This window comes from Oryzias latipes, chromosome 24, assembly GCF_002234675.1.
Source record: "Oryzias latipes chromosome 24, ASM223467v1".
Classification (NCBI taxonomy): Eukaryota; Metazoa; Chordata; class Actinopteri; order Beloniformes; family Adrianichthyidae; genus Oryzias; species Oryzias latipes.
In genome coordinates, this window is record NC_019882.2 from 11,103,366 (window position 1) to 11,118,072 (window position 14,707).

Sequence of the window (14,707 nt, forward strand, 5' to 3'; positions counted from 1 at the left end):
TTTCTGCATAAAAGGACAAAAAGGATTACAAGTCACAAAATTCACAAAAAACTGAATAGTTGTTCTTCAGAGTACAATTGCACAAAATTTCACATTGAAAAAAAAATATTGCACTTAATTTTAATTTTGCACATCTCATTAAGACTTAAAACAAAACACACATTGCAAATAAGACATATTTTCTTCTTATTGCTTGCATATGCATTACTGTCAGGATTTATATCATGCTGTATGACTCTGAGGAACCGCTGTTGTTGCCGTTGCTCCTGGGCTGGGAAACCTGGTAAACATCTGGAAACAAAAACAAAACAGTTGAGTAATTGAGATTTATAATAAGGACAATGTTTTAATGAAAACTAACTTACTTCTTCTTCCACGGAGTCGGGTCACTAATCCACCAAAAGAAGACGTGCCTCCACTACTTGGCAGTGGCCCCCCTGCCATATGGAGTGGCCCCCCCTCTTTTGGTTTTATTAGCACCTTAGACATGTAAGGCCCTTGGTAGGGGGGGTGCCTGGACATCACTGCCAGCAAGCAGCAGATGTCCTCCTAGTACCCTACCCGCCAATTTTAACTGCACCTTAGACATTTAGGGCCCCTTGGTGGGGAGGGTGAGGGGACATCACTGTGAGTAATCAGGAGATGTCCCCTCAGTGCCCTACCCGACAATTTTAACTGCAACCCCCTTAGTACACACACCCCTCCCCCCTCAATATATACATTCCTACATAAACACACACACATGCACACACACACCCTCTCAAACACACATACACGCACACACATTTTGCAAGGGAGGTGGGACCTAGGACCATCTGTCCCCTACCCCTTCCCTGGTGGGGGGTACGGGGCCCTTGGCAATGGCGGCCATGTCCACTGGGTGCCGGTTTCCTGGGACCGGTGGTGCTCTCTCCGCGCCGGGAGGGGGTTCACATTACACCTGAGCCGGGGGTGTTCGTGTCCCTGGGGGGGTGGGTTCTGGTCTTTGCCCCTGAGCGCTGGGCCCCGCCAAATTTCCAACTGTGGCCGAGCCTGGTCGGGCCATGTTTACAACACATCTTGTGGGCCCCTTTTTTTTCCCGGGGTGCCCCCCTCCTGGGCCGGGGCGGCGGGCCCCTGCCTTGCTCCTCCCTGGACCAACCGTGGGCCGGGTGGGTGGCTGCCTGGAGTGCGGAGCGGGTCTCCCTTGAGGGGTCCTGGCTCGTACCTGGGGTTGGGGTGGGGGGATGCCTGGAACTCCTGGGTGGTGATGGGGTTCTTGTCTGGGGCTGTGGGCGCCCTTCTCCTTTGGGGCCCTGCGTCGGGCTCTCCTGGCGCGGCGGCGGGGCTGCTCTCCTGGTTGGGCTGGGGCGGCGCTCTCTTTCCCCCCGTGCCTCCCTGCTCTCTGGCTCTGGCTCTCGCGGTGGTCCTGCTGGCCCTGGCCTGGGTGGCGGATTTGGTCGCCCGGGCGGCGGTTGTTCCCTGCCTGCTCCCGTGTGGCGTTGGGGGGGGGTTCCGGCTGCCGCTGCTGCTGCAGCGGGGGTCTTGGTGTGGGGATGGCTGGGCACTCTCCTTCCTTCTTATCACATTCCTCCATCCATTTTAGAAGAGCATAAACACTCACCTGAGCACAGGTGTTAGCTCACCTCTGCACTAACAGTTTGCATGATTGAATGACTGAAATATTTCACACTAGTTGGTTTTAAGGCATAAGTAAACGTGTGTGAACACTATCTGTTTTGTGTACATGTTGACATGTGGACATTTTTTGCAGCTAGCAGGTGTGTTTATAACATTAGACTGTGTGTGGACAGGCCCCGCCCTTATTGTACTACATTTGAACCTTACCGTAATGATAAACAACCAGTAAACATGTTTCTTTATGCTGCTTCATGGTCTTATCCCCCCTCCCCTCCTATTATCACCCTCCTACCCCCCCCTAACATCCCACTCTCTTCTTCCCTTCTTTCCTTTTCTGTCCAGTCCAACACCAAAGATTTTCAAACATGGTTGAAATTAATAAAGTTTGGCCTCAATTACAAAAGGGGTTTATTCAGACATACCTTTGGTTTGTCTGAAGATTAATAACTCCTATTGTTAAAGTAAAATATGTCCAACACAAGAGGCCCTCAGTTCTCATCTGCCTGCCCAGCTGTTGGACAGGACAAGTTAAGAAAAAATAAATAAAATAAAATTGGAAAAAAAAACACATGCCGCTCACCGTAGAAATTCTGATGACCATGGCAGACGAGAAGACCCGGACAACTCCTGATCGAGCACCACCGACAACCCGAACACCGCAGAAAGCACACCCCCTGCAGATGCACGCGACCGCGGCGACAGGAGCTGGGCGCCGTCATCCGCCCGCTGAATTGGAGCAGAAGGAAAGGCAGAAGCGGTGAAACGAAAGCCCCACATCAGAAAAATGGGGATAATCCATCCGAAGGACGGGGGGAATGCAGCAAGACGCCGAAAGAGAAGGAGATCCGCGGGCACGGAGGACGGCGAAGAATGAGCGCTGAAGGTAAGAAAGAGAATGAACAACTGCGCACCTGGGCTTAAATAGGACGCTGAGCAGGTGAGTTAATTGACTGAACCGCCCTAGGGTAGTAACCTGTAAAACACTGCTGAGTGCCTGCCTGAAATACGACAAGTCGCCATTTAAAGATGCATGCTGATGCAAATGTTTTTTTTTGTGTGTTTTAACATGTTCTTGTAGCATTTTTCTCATGATGGACAAATATTAAGATTAAAATTTCATTTGTGTGTATTTCTTTACTTATATTGGGGGGGAATGAGGAGTAGTAAAAAAAAACGAGTTGGGAAAAACCTTGTAGCATTGGTTTTGAGACAAACAGATCCATGTACGTCTTCTGGCATCTTTTTTCAAAACTGTACAGATGGAGAACTCCAATATTGCTTGCAAATCTTTTACGTAACATTGGGGGTGTGAAGGTCCGGAAGCTAGTGAGAGGGAGTGTAAATATGGATGATGGGAAGTAGGGGCGGGCTTACCCTTTTTTTCACTTATCTGATCATGTTTTTGTTTGTTAGCATTTATGTGACATTTGAGACAAATTGTAAATTCTCAGATGCTTTTACAAAGAAAAATATTTTGTCATCATCTAATCCGTATAAATAGTAAATGAATGTACAGTGATCCCTGGCTATAACGCGGTTTACTTTTCACGGTTTCGGTACTTCACGGATTTGCATTGTTCATTGTGTTCTGCATTCTGATTGGCTAAAAAGTCACTCCGCTTCTTCTCTACCTGTGCGTCAATAACGTTGCAGTTTAATATGTGCACGTAGGTAAAACAGCTTGCCAAATTGACATTACGTACGTTCCAATTCTCTTGCAATTTCGAGTTTCTCTAAAACCCATAGAAAAAAGAGCGACAACAGCTGCCAATGACTATGTTCTTCTCCTGAACAAACACACCTGCACGGCGGGCTTCAAGAAGAAAACACTGCAGAGTGGTGTCAGGATGCAGCGGCTAATTCTGAAGAGCAGTGAAATACACCCGAGTCACTATTTTTCCGACTGTACTTTGTATTTTTTTCATAATCATTTAAAATTTTCTCCTGTTTAATCCAATTACTCAGGTCGTAGTGGGCGGGGCTAATCTCCGCGATTTGAAGCCTTCTGTTCACATCAATGATTAAAATTATTTGACAGTACAGTACAGAAGTTATTTGTTGAAAAAAATGTTTCTAAAGTACTTTTATTTGTGAAACAAATGCTTGAGCCTGTTTGTTCTTTCTTTTCAATGTATAATAGAGTATTTAATTGTATAATAATTGTAAAAACATACAGGATTCTACTAGTTCTGCTTGAGAGAACTGCACGAATCTGTGTAGAAACAGTTTGACATCATTATTAATGTTATCTTGAACTTTAAACAACTAAACAAACATTTGACACATTTTTGGTAAATTTCTTGTGATAGTTTGACTTTTCATTGATAGCAAAATGATGTGATTTGTTTTGTCTTTATATGGTCCCTCTCTGACCCAGCCTACCTTGGAATCAAACAATGTGCCAAACACTAGAATGAAGAAACCCTGTGGAGAGTCAAACATGATTACATTAACAAAGTGTCGACAAAAAAAAATCCACAAATATTTAAACATTTGTAAAAATGTGCTGCCTTTTATCTTAAATGTATAAATACCTGCAGGGAATTAACAAATGCGAAGGCTATGTGGATGGACATGTTCTTTTGCTGAAACATCAACTGTTTCAGTGGATTTTAGATAAGGTTTAGAAATTAGCGTTGAGATATCATATTGGTATAATAAATATGAAGCTTAAAAAAAGCCATAATGCCCAGTTCTAAATGGAAGTATTGCAGAGGTAAAGGAAAATAAACTATGATTATGTGATTGAGTCAAACTTTTAGATAAGAGTATGGTCAAAAAGGTTTTCTGAAATTATTCTGCTCACTTCTGCATTCTTTTTATCTTTTCTGTGTTTGGTCTTCCTTATCATTTTTCTGTAGATTTGATAGATGGTGTGATGACAGTTGGCTGCTTAAGTTCCCATCGTCTTCAACAGTCAGATAACCAAGAATCTTAGATGCTGGAATCTTCTTAATCCAGAAGAACAAAGACCTATTTCCCCTAAAGATAAAATGATGTGGAATATACCACAAACCAACATGTTTCTGATGTTTTTCTATTACACTGATGTCACCATTGGTTCCTATGGGTTAAGGATGTAAAGGTCACTCTTCCAGGTTAATATGTGCGGCATGTAATAAGGAATAAGCTGCAGGTCATAAAAATATAGACACTTTTCTTTTCTCTTAAAAGAAAAAAAAACTTTGATAGTGTTACTCCAGACTAAAATGCCTTGAAGGGGATTTTTTTTCTAGCCCATCATCAGCTGGATGTCTGTGAGGAACTACCGCCCTCTAGTGGTGAACAGCTTCACATACTGAAAGCATGCAAAAGCAAAGAAAAATTCAGATCCAGAGGGAACTTTTTGACTTTTCACCCGTACTCAATACTTGTGTTAGTGCTTTTCTAAAAAAATACGTCATCCAATATAGTAGAAAACAAGACAAAAAAACAACCTAATAGTAATTCATCTGGTTTCACACCAGAGTGTTTGCTCCAGTGTTGACATTCATTTAACTGCTGTACCTTTTCCACTGTTGATGTAATGAACGTAATTCCAGAAAAGAAGCCTTTGAACGTAAATCAGCAGAGAAAAGAGGCTTTGTGTTTTTTTATACAACAATTAACGGTAGTAATGTGTCACATGACTAACTTTAGATTGTATATCGGTGCATAACATGAAAAGCTGCTTTTCTCGTGTGAACAGTTATGGAGTTACAGCATGTTAAAGAGTATTTGTTATTGTTGCCACCGACATCTCCAATAAAAAAAAGGTCAAAGGATCAGAACATTTTTTAAGTGACAGTCTTTATAGAGGTCAATGAAATTCTAAACAAAGTGATGTTAAAGAAATCAATATAACTAAGGTGATCCATGTTTAACAGAAAGAGACCATCCGTACGTTGGAAAACTTGAAGGTTAACGTCTTGTAGACAACGCAGAGAACACTATGTTTTTATTGACAGATTAATTTAACACAATTTAACTTCACTGTTATGTAACTCCAGAAGATGAAAAATACAAGTAAAACATAAAAATAACTTCAATGCTTATTTAAACAACATTTCAACACAGTAATGATTTTTTGAAAGATTTTCTGAAAGACATTTGACAAATTTGACACTGAATTTATGTGGTTTAAACTTTATTAGGTCTTAAGTGACAAAGATAAAATGGCACATCCTATGAAGACACTATGTTTATTCTTTACATCACATTTGGAAATGCAAAAAAACATTCCATGGGGAGGTAACGAATGATCAAGAGTCAAATTTCCCACACGTATGTCATTAAATCATGCTTTGTGCACCGTTGCTGTCTGAGTTTGAAGAATGAGGAACTTGAATTCCATCTAAAAAAAAGAACAACTGTTGAGTTGGACAGTTCAATATAAAAGAGAAATGTTGCCATAAAATTACTTGCTTCTGTTTCGACGAAAAATTCCTGGAAAACTAATTCCAGTTGAAGAAGAAGCTCCTCCACTTATACTCTATAAAGAAAAATTCAAAGGTAAAAAAAAGTGCAGAAATAAAAGACCTTATGTAGTAGAAAAAAAGAGTAAGAAGCAAATGGATGAGAATGTTGTCTTCCAATCTTCCTGCCTCCATTACTCACTATCAAGCTTTATGTGCTCCACCTGGACTAAGTAGTGTAGGTAAACTTGTTTAGTCTGATTTCACCAGTTAATAGTTAGTTGCCTTATTTTTCATGCGTTGCTGCTCCTGAACTTGTATGTCTCTGAACTTCTAATGTGCTTATGGACATGTGGGTTTTTTCCTCTCCATTTTTGAGCCTGGATTATCCCTTTGGATTTCCTTTTTGGATTTATTTTCTATGATTTCCATAGAAAACCTGCATCAATGAGTGGATTATCACCAGCCACATGGTCATTAAAGCTCCGTACTTCATCAAGAAGATAACGCCTTGTCTTCCAAACCCAGTAAGCTGCTGCTTTTAATAACTGATCCTGAGTGTTGCCACATTCACAACCTTGCTGAGCTTTCCTACATCTATCAGGTAAAGTGTTCCTGGGTCTCTGCTTTCCCAGGATTGTCCACCTAGAACTTGGATATCATGGAAATGACTTACTCTTGTTGTGTTAGATCCGTTAATAGAGGCTTTTTGTAACAGCAAACGAATCTGCAATAACACAGGTTCACATTTTTAGACAAAACCATACCAATTTACCCTTCTTATGTTATGTAATTCTTGTCAGAGTAAAAGCTGTTCAGTGTTTCTAATCAAGTGAATGCAATTCAAACTGTAGTCTGTGCCAGCTGTAGTGCCAAAAATGAAGAGCAAAAATCTTTATACAATAATGGTTATACAGCAAAGATGACTGAAAAAGAAAGAAACATGTAATTATAGTTGATGAGGCAAACCTTAACTAGCATCCTCAGACTCCACATACATGGCAAAGGTTTAAATGAAAGTTAAAACATTTGTGAGCTTGGTTTGGCAAACAACTTCTTTCAACAGTTAGCTAGACTGCCATATTTGAAGTATTTTGGAAAATAATTCTTGTGTCAGAAAAAAGGTTTTCTGTTTTTTCTCCTCAATGTGAAACTGCAATAGCAGAAAGTGCCTCTCTCTGTATGGATGAAACAGTTTCAGCTGATGGTTGACAACAAAAAGGTGCTTCACATTAGTCCTGATCATTTTTCTGTAAAGAGTTTGTGTTTATGTCACAAGTCAACTCTTTTAAAGTGAGTTGCTAGAATGTCAAATTATGTTTAAATATTCCATATAAAATAAGAGTTTTATTATTTGCATTGAACTTTTTTCAATATCAAAATCTTTGAGATACTTTTTTTTTTTACCTTGTCCTTTCCAACAGCTGGGCAAACAGATGAGAGCTGAGGGCCTCTTGTGTTGGACATATTTTACTTTAACAACAGGGGTTCTGAATTTTTTGACAAACCAGAGGTATGTCTGAATAAACCTCTTTTGTAATCGAGGCCAAACTTTATTCATTTTAATCATATTTGAAGATTTTTTGTGTTGGACAGGACGGAAAAGGAATGGAGGGAAGAAGAGAGAGAGATGTCAGAGAGGGGGTAGAAGGGTGATTATAAGGGGGGGGGGGTGTAAAACCATGAAGCAGCATAAAGCAACAAGTTGCTGGATGTTTATCAATACGGTCAGGTTCAGATGTAATATAAATCTAGAAAGGGCGGGGCCTGTCCAAACACACACACTCAAATGTTATAAACACACCTGTTGGCTGCAAAAATGTCCACATGTCAACATGTAAACCATAGAGATAGTGTTCACACACGCATACTTATGCCTTAAAACCAACTAGTGTGAAATATTTTATTCAATCACGCAAAGTGTTTGCGCAAAGGTGAGCTAACACCTGTGCTCAGGTGAGTGTTTATGTTCTTTTAAAATGGATGGTGGAATGTGAAAAGAAGGAGGGAGAGTTCCCAGCCACCCCCACACCAGACCCCCGCCACAGCAGGTGCGTCAGCCAGAACCCCCCCAACGCCACTCGGCAGTAGGCTGAGAACAACCACCCCCGGGTGACAACATCCGCCACCCAGGCCAGGGCCAGCAGGACCGCCACGAGGCCCCTGGAGCCAGAGAGCAGGGAGGCGAGGAGGGACAGAGAGCACAGCCCCGGCCCAATCAGGAGAGTAGCCCCCCCACCGCGCCAGGACGGCCCAGCGCCGGGCCCCACCTGAGAAGAGTGCCCGAAGCCCCGGACAAGCGCCTCATCACCACCCAGAAGGTCTGGGCATCCTCCCGTCCCACCCCAGGTATGGGCCAGTACCCCCCAAGGAAGACCCGGTCCGCGTTCCAGGCAGCCACCGATCCGGCCCACGGTGGGTCCAGGAAGGAGCAAGGGAGGTGCCAGCTGCCCCCGCCCAGGAGGAGGGCACACAGGAGAAGAGGGGGTCCACAAGAGATGTTGTAAACATGGCCCGACCAGGTTCCCCCACAGTTGCAAATTTGGCAAGGCCCAGCACTCAGAGGCAAGGACCAGAACCCACACCACAGGGACACGGACACCCCCGGCTCAGGTGAGATGCGATCCCCCGCTCTTGGCCTTGCCAGAAAGCTCAGGGATCCCTCTCCCTGCTTGGAGAGAGCACCACCGGGCCCAGAAAACCAGCACCTAGGGCACGTGGCCACCGTTGCCAAGGGCCCAGTTCCCCCTACCAGGGATGGGGTAGGGGACAGATGGTCCAAGGTTCCGCCTTCCTTGCAAAATGCGTTTGTGTTTGTGAGGGTGTGTGCATGTATGTGTGTATATGTTGGAATGTATATTTAGAGGAGTAAAGGGTGTATGTACTTAGGGGGTGCAGTTAAAATTGGTGGGTAGGGCACTGAGGGGACATCTCCTGATTACTCACAGTGTTGTCCCCTAACCCTCCCAACCAAGGGGCCCTAAATGTCTAAGGTGCGGTTAAATTTGGCAGGAAGGGCGCTAATAGGACATCTGCTGCTTGCTAGTAGTGATGTACAAGCACCCCCCCTACCAAGGTCCCTACATGTCTAAGGTGCAAATAAAACCGAAAGAGAAGGGGCCCATTCCATACGGCAACAATGGGAGGGGGACCACTCCCAAGTAGCTCCTCCCCCCAAGGTGCATCGCAGGCTAAACCCCCCAGCCCCTCTGAGATACATTTTTTAACACCTATCAGTGGTAAGCTTTTTACTGGTGGGTGAGTGTATATTATCATGCATTTATATACAGATACTGAACATGTCGGTGAAACCAAGTAACTGGGTTAATCTAGTTTTTCATATTGATTGATAGATTCAGGTTTGTAAAAAGGAAATAATGAATCTTTCCTACACAGCTGTGTATCATGGTTTACCATGAGACTCTGCTACGTGCAAATTTTTTTCAACTATTTAATATTTCATTTGGTAATCATTATTAGGCAGTACAGTATGCAATTCTGATGTTATGCTGATGATACTTGACTATACCTAAGAAATTAACATTTAAATACATGTTGAAGATTAAATACAAATTGAAGAGCATTTCATAGTTTGTTTAACAAAACATGTTTTCAAGTCAAAATTCTTCAATAGAACAAATTGAGATATATTTTAAAAACATTTGAAAAATATTTTAAATACAGGGTTACTCGGTTAGCTACAGCTGCATTTCATTAATCCAAAACAGCCATACCATTCTGCAATAAAATTGGTTAATCAACTGAAATTCAACCTACCTTTGAATCAAACAATGTCCCAAAAATTAGAATGAAAAGACCCTGCAAAGATTTAAAGATGTCTGCATTAAAAGACAAAATGGTTTAAAAGTCTGTTAAAAGTTTGACCTTGTGTCTTAATGATTGTAAATACCTGCAGTGAGTTAAAGAATGCAAAGGCTATGTGGATTCCTTTTCCTCTTGGTGAAACCATTGTTCCAATCCCCAGGGCCCAAGTCAGTCCAAATAAAGGTGTCAGGATGGCCAGACATCTTAGAATAACTACAAAGCTGTTCTTCTCATCCGGCTGGATGGTGTTTGCTGAATTTCTACTCATCATTTTGCATAAAACTAAAATTACAACTATAATGTTGATCACAACTATAACCAAGGCTGGAATGACCAATGACAGAAGGGCTTTAGACTCAGTCCAGTTAAGCCAGCAAATGTAATTTTTCCTGATGTATGTTTGACTTGGTGCTGTAGCAGCAACAGTGGTAACAGCAATAATCAGAGGGCAACCATAGCCTATAACAAAGCCAATAGCTATCATGATGGACTTTGACATGTGGGAGAAAACCATCACTGTCCTGTAGAGGAGCAGAAGGCCTGATACGAGCATCCAGAAGAACAGAGCAAGGTAAAAGAAGTGCATAAAAAATGTCACTGCACTGCACTGTCCAATCAGAACTTTAAAGTCTCCATCTTTGTTATCAAGGGCCTTCTGTGAGTAAGAGGCTGCAATGATGAAACAAATGTCTGCGATCAACAGAGACAGGGCTGTGTTAACAATAGAGATGTGACGCATCAAGGCAGTGCTGTTTTTGGTGACAGCTTTCCATACATATCCCTCAATGATGAGACAAATGACGAGGCTTGCCAGAGATATTCCGACTCCAATGTAGGTGATTATGTCCAGGATGTCTCTTATATCTTCAGGGATGCTTGTTGCCATGAGAATCGAGAAGGATGTAAGGTGGGTACAGTTGCAGGTTACTGTATCGTTAATTCTAGAAACAAACTTGCAACCTTTATCATCCCAGGCTCCAGTGTTATTTATTAGTTTAAAATTCCAGAAGACACACTGGAATGATCTGTTCAGAGGCAAGGTTTCGTTGATCTTTTTGAACTTAAGGGTGACATTTCTAATACTTTGATCTATTTTAACAAGGAAAACCGAGTTGGTACCAGGAGACCCATCCGCAGGATTGCTGGTGTTATTGAGGAGGCTGCTGTTGGATGATGAGTTTCGTGGGGGTATAACATTATTAAAAGTGGACAGAAGAATGGTGGTGATGTTTGCACTGAGGCTGTTGTTGAAAGGAATTTCAATGGAAACAGTAGAGTTTAGATCTTTTGCAAAACTTGAACTAAATTTGGTTCTAACCATCGTGATAAGTGGGGTGCTGATTTCAAATGAGTCATTTAGTCTATTTGAAAGGGATTCTAGTGAACCCAGCAGTTGTGAACTGGCATTCTGACTCATGTTGGAATTAAGAAAAGACCAGGATGGTTTTGCATCATTTCCAATAAGGACATCAACAGTTTGTAGGACATTCTGTGAAAGAGACGTAGTTACATTAACACATCTTAAGCGGATCACTCAATAAAAAATAGGAATTAAATAAACCACCAGTGCATTGGTGGACCACTTTGTCAACTCAAAAAAAAGTTCTACAAATCCATCCATCCACCCAATTTATCAATCATCCATAACTAATTTTTTCTTCATCCTTCCATCATTTATGCCTTTTTCCATAGATCTTTTTATCATCTTTACCTCTTTCAATCATCTTCCATCCATCATCTATTGCTATATCCATCATCCATCCGTTCAAAAATTCATCCATTCATTATGCCATCATCTATGCCCACCCACTTAGCATTATTCAGGTGGTCAATCCCCACATGTGGAAATTCCTCATACTCGTCCCTTTAATCCAATTTCAAAACTAGCTCTCTTAATGGATTCAAACTCTTCCCAAATTGAGCCTGAAACAGTGGTTCTTTTTCATATCCATGTAGTGAACTATGTTTCATACCTCCATCACATCTTTACTGACGACATTTGAAACATTTGCAATGGTAGTTAAAATGTTGACAATGCTGTTTATAGTTCCGGATGACTTAGCAATTTCCTCTTTGTTATTCAGGACAGCATCTTTTAGGTTTTGAGAAAATTTTTCCACATTTGTTGAAACCAAACCCTGAAACAAGAGAACCGAATAAAATAGTCAGAACATATAAAACTCAACAGTTCTGTACATATTTTTGTATGACCTAAAATAATTCAAACATAATTTCTTTTACAAAACAAATTAAAAAAGAGAAAAAAAACATTTGAGTTGTGTGAAATGTTGATACAGGAAATAATTTGCCCTTTCCAATATATAAATACAAGTTTTCCATTGACATTTTTTATAAATAGTAAGATAGACAACAATTGGACGCCTAAACGTTTTCGAATAAGATGTAAAATGTGTTTTCCTTGAAAGTGACAAAGAATTAGATCCTTAAGTTTTCAAAAACAGAGAATCTGTGCAAACATAATGCTTAGGAATCCAAAATGAAAAAATTATTTGTGTTTATCCTTTTCATATCTTTTTTAAAGAATGAATTAAAACAGTGCCATGCCCTAGTTATAAACATTCTTTTTAATGTAAAAGATATATACTTAAATTAGGTTGTCATTAATGTAAAATGAGCCTTAAAGACCCACTGCTATGAAAATTGCCTTTTTGGTGAGTTTTCTTTAACATGTTCTTGAAGCATTTTTCACACAAAGGAGGACATATAAAGGAATTTAAGATTAAAACTTAATTTTTAAATATTTATCAAAAAATTGTTGGATCAAAAGCAGATGTAAACCAGCAGAGTGAAAAAGCTTGCGTTTGTAAAGCCGCAACTGCCGGGGGTGGGCCAAAGTCTCCCTGTTCCGCTCCGAATCTAATTCCTTCATTTGCAGACAAACACATTCATTAATGTCTTCATTTTCCTAAAAAGTCCCTCCCACAACCCAGAGAAGAACTTCTAATGAACTCCTGCTGCCCTGCAGAAAATGTCTTAAAAATACGACAGTCTTTTTGATTTTTAAAAACCGCTTGGAATGATTTTACAATGCATGTACATATAGTTTGAGCGGGATTTTAGGTGGGACTATTACTTTCTATTAAGAAAGAAATGGTATTGTAATAAACTGTTTTTATTTGTATTTTTCCCTTTTTCACTCGAGGAATTTACACTTACACTGGATCATCTTTAATACTTTTCCTTCCAATTAATGGAAGATTTTAAATATAATTAAAACTATATAATAATAATGATGTGTCTATCAGTGGGCTTTAAAATGAATGGTTTGTTACGTACCTGTGACTCGATAGATAATAGTTTGATCTGGGTAAGAATGCATGTGTCCTCTATTGTTTTCCATGTGTTTCCTTTGCATTCTGCCTTTTTGTATCCTTCCTGACCTGCTGGACACTTAACTTCTGCCGTGTTGCCTTCTTGTCCTTGTCCATATAGCTTATCTTCACATGCAACAGCTATAAAGGGTAGATGTCAAATTAGCCATTTTCACAAAAAGTAAATATGGACTATACTTCAAAGTAACATTTATTATTTTACTTACTTCCTATGAAAAGCGTTAGTGTTGTTGTCTTGTCATAACCAGAGATCTCATTAACTTTACATGTGATTTTTATTGGCGTTGAGCTGCAGCTTTGTATTGTATATGTGTACTGGATGCAGTTGTCTATAGGAGGATCTAAAAAAGAGTTTATACAAAGTTGAAAACTGTTTTCTTTTGGTTTTTTCCTTTAAACTTTCTTTCAGAATCTTAAACTAGTTACCTTGTTTTAGATTGTCTGCTTCAGACAAGCTAAGTGTGTAGCCAGACTGAACACAGCACTGAAATTTTTCTCTTCTATCCACCTGGCAAAGCACGTTTCTTTGCCCGTCCACTTCCACTACAGGAGCTTGATTTATACTACCAGCTGATATTGTGACACTTTGGCTAAAAATATAGTTGCTTCCATTCAGAGTACAATTGTATTTCCCTGTGATATAAAAACATAGATTACTTGCATTATAAACAATCTACTTTTTATCTACATACATCTGTGTACAAATAATCCTTACCAGCATCATTAGGAATAACTTGATCAACTTCAAAAACTGATTGCTGTTCGGTGGTCGTAATTTTATACCTTAATGATGAAATAATAGATTCATTAAATTTCCAGACAGCATCAGAAACCTCTCCTACATCAACTTCTGATGAGTTACATGTCAACTTCATGGGTTTATAAATTATTAAAGGACTATGATCAATTTTAAGAGCCTTCGAACCTGTGAATGAAAGAAAATAAGTTATTACTGGGACCATTTTCCTCATTTTAATGTAAAAAACAAAAAGTATATTTTATGTACTGTAATACTGTGGAACTCCGAGGACTGGCCCAATGGAATTCAAGGCCGACTTGAGGTTTTTGTTTGCTTCTTCAATTTGTTTTTCAGAACCATTTAATACCTGAACAACAAAGTCTACAATCACACTTCCCTGCCTGTAGAAACAAAAGGAGCAAAAGAAAGAATTTTACTTTAGTTGTAGTATGAAAAATGTTTCATTTCTCAATATACTTCTTGGTAAAGCTAAATTTCATACCGAAATCCCGTCACAGAGACACTCCTGAACCCCGGAATATTAGAATAATGTGTCTTTAACTGTTTAAAGTAAACAATGAACAACATTAAGAACATTTTAAATGACTTAAAACGGAGAACTGATGTGCTCACAGCTGTGTACTTACATTTGATACAACACTACTTTCCATGTCTTTATATTCAGAAGTTAACTTATTTGTATATTCTGGTAGGAAGTTGATGCCCAGTCTGACAGACAGTGTTAATTGAATTACTGTTGAAGAAAAACAGGAGAA

General features: G+C 40.2%; 1 protein-coding gene and 3 long non-coding RNA genes across 4 annotated transcripts; all 4 read right to left on the bottom strand.

The window, feature by feature from the left end:
- Positions 1-200: 200 nt before the first annotated feature.
- LOC105357809 lies at positions 201-420 on the bottom strand. Its single transcript, XR_911622.3, has 2 exons — positions 366-420; positions 201-291 (listed from the first exon to the last, which is right to left on the bottom strand). It is a non-coding gene; the product is annotated as an uncharacterized LOC105357809 (long non-coding RNA).
- A 5,581-nt stretch (positions 421-6,001) lies between these two features.
- On the bottom strand, positions 6,002-11,563 carry LOC110013741 (adhesion G-protein coupled receptor F1-like). Its single transcript, XM_020700257.2, has 5 exons — positions 11,551-11,563; positions 9,925-11,372; positions 9,792-9,833; positions 6,691-6,741; positions 6,002-6,091 (listed from the first exon to the last, which is right to left on the bottom strand). The coding sequence occupies exons 1-5, from the start codon at positions 11,561-11,563 to the stop codon at positions 6,017-6,019; spliced, it is 1,629 nt and encodes a 542-aa protein (XP_020555916.2). The 3' UTR covers positions 6,002-6,016.
- A 1,579-nt stretch (positions 11,564-13,142) lies between these two features.
- LOC110013737 lies at positions 13,143-14,169 on the bottom strand. Its single transcript, XR_002872879.1, has 3 exons — positions 13,619-14,169; positions 13,399-13,533; positions 13,143-13,312 (listed from the first exon to the last, which is right to left on the bottom strand). It is a non-coding gene; the product is annotated as an uncharacterized LOC110013737 (long non-coding RNA).
- A 4-nt stretch (positions 14,170-14,173) lies between these two features.
- Positions 14,174-14,673, bottom strand: LOC110013740. The gene is made up of 3 exons (XR_002872880.1): positions 14,579-14,673; positions 14,434-14,492; positions 14,174-14,332 (listed from the first exon to the last, which is right to left on the bottom strand). It is a non-coding gene; the product is annotated as an uncharacterized LOC110013740 (long non-coding RNA).
- Between the last annotated feature and the right edge of the window lie 34 nt (positions 14,674-14,707).

Coding starts and splice junctions, on each gene's coding strand:
- LOC110013741 (XM_020700257.2), bottom strand. Junction 6,742..9,791: donor GGACATTGTTTGATTCAAAG/GTAGGTTGAATT, acceptor GTGTTATTGCAG/ATTCGTTTGCTGTTACAAAA. Junction 6,092..6,690: donor ACGGATCTAACACAACAAGA/GTAAGTCATTTC, acceptor TTTTCTTTATAG/AGTATAAGTGGAGGAGCTTC.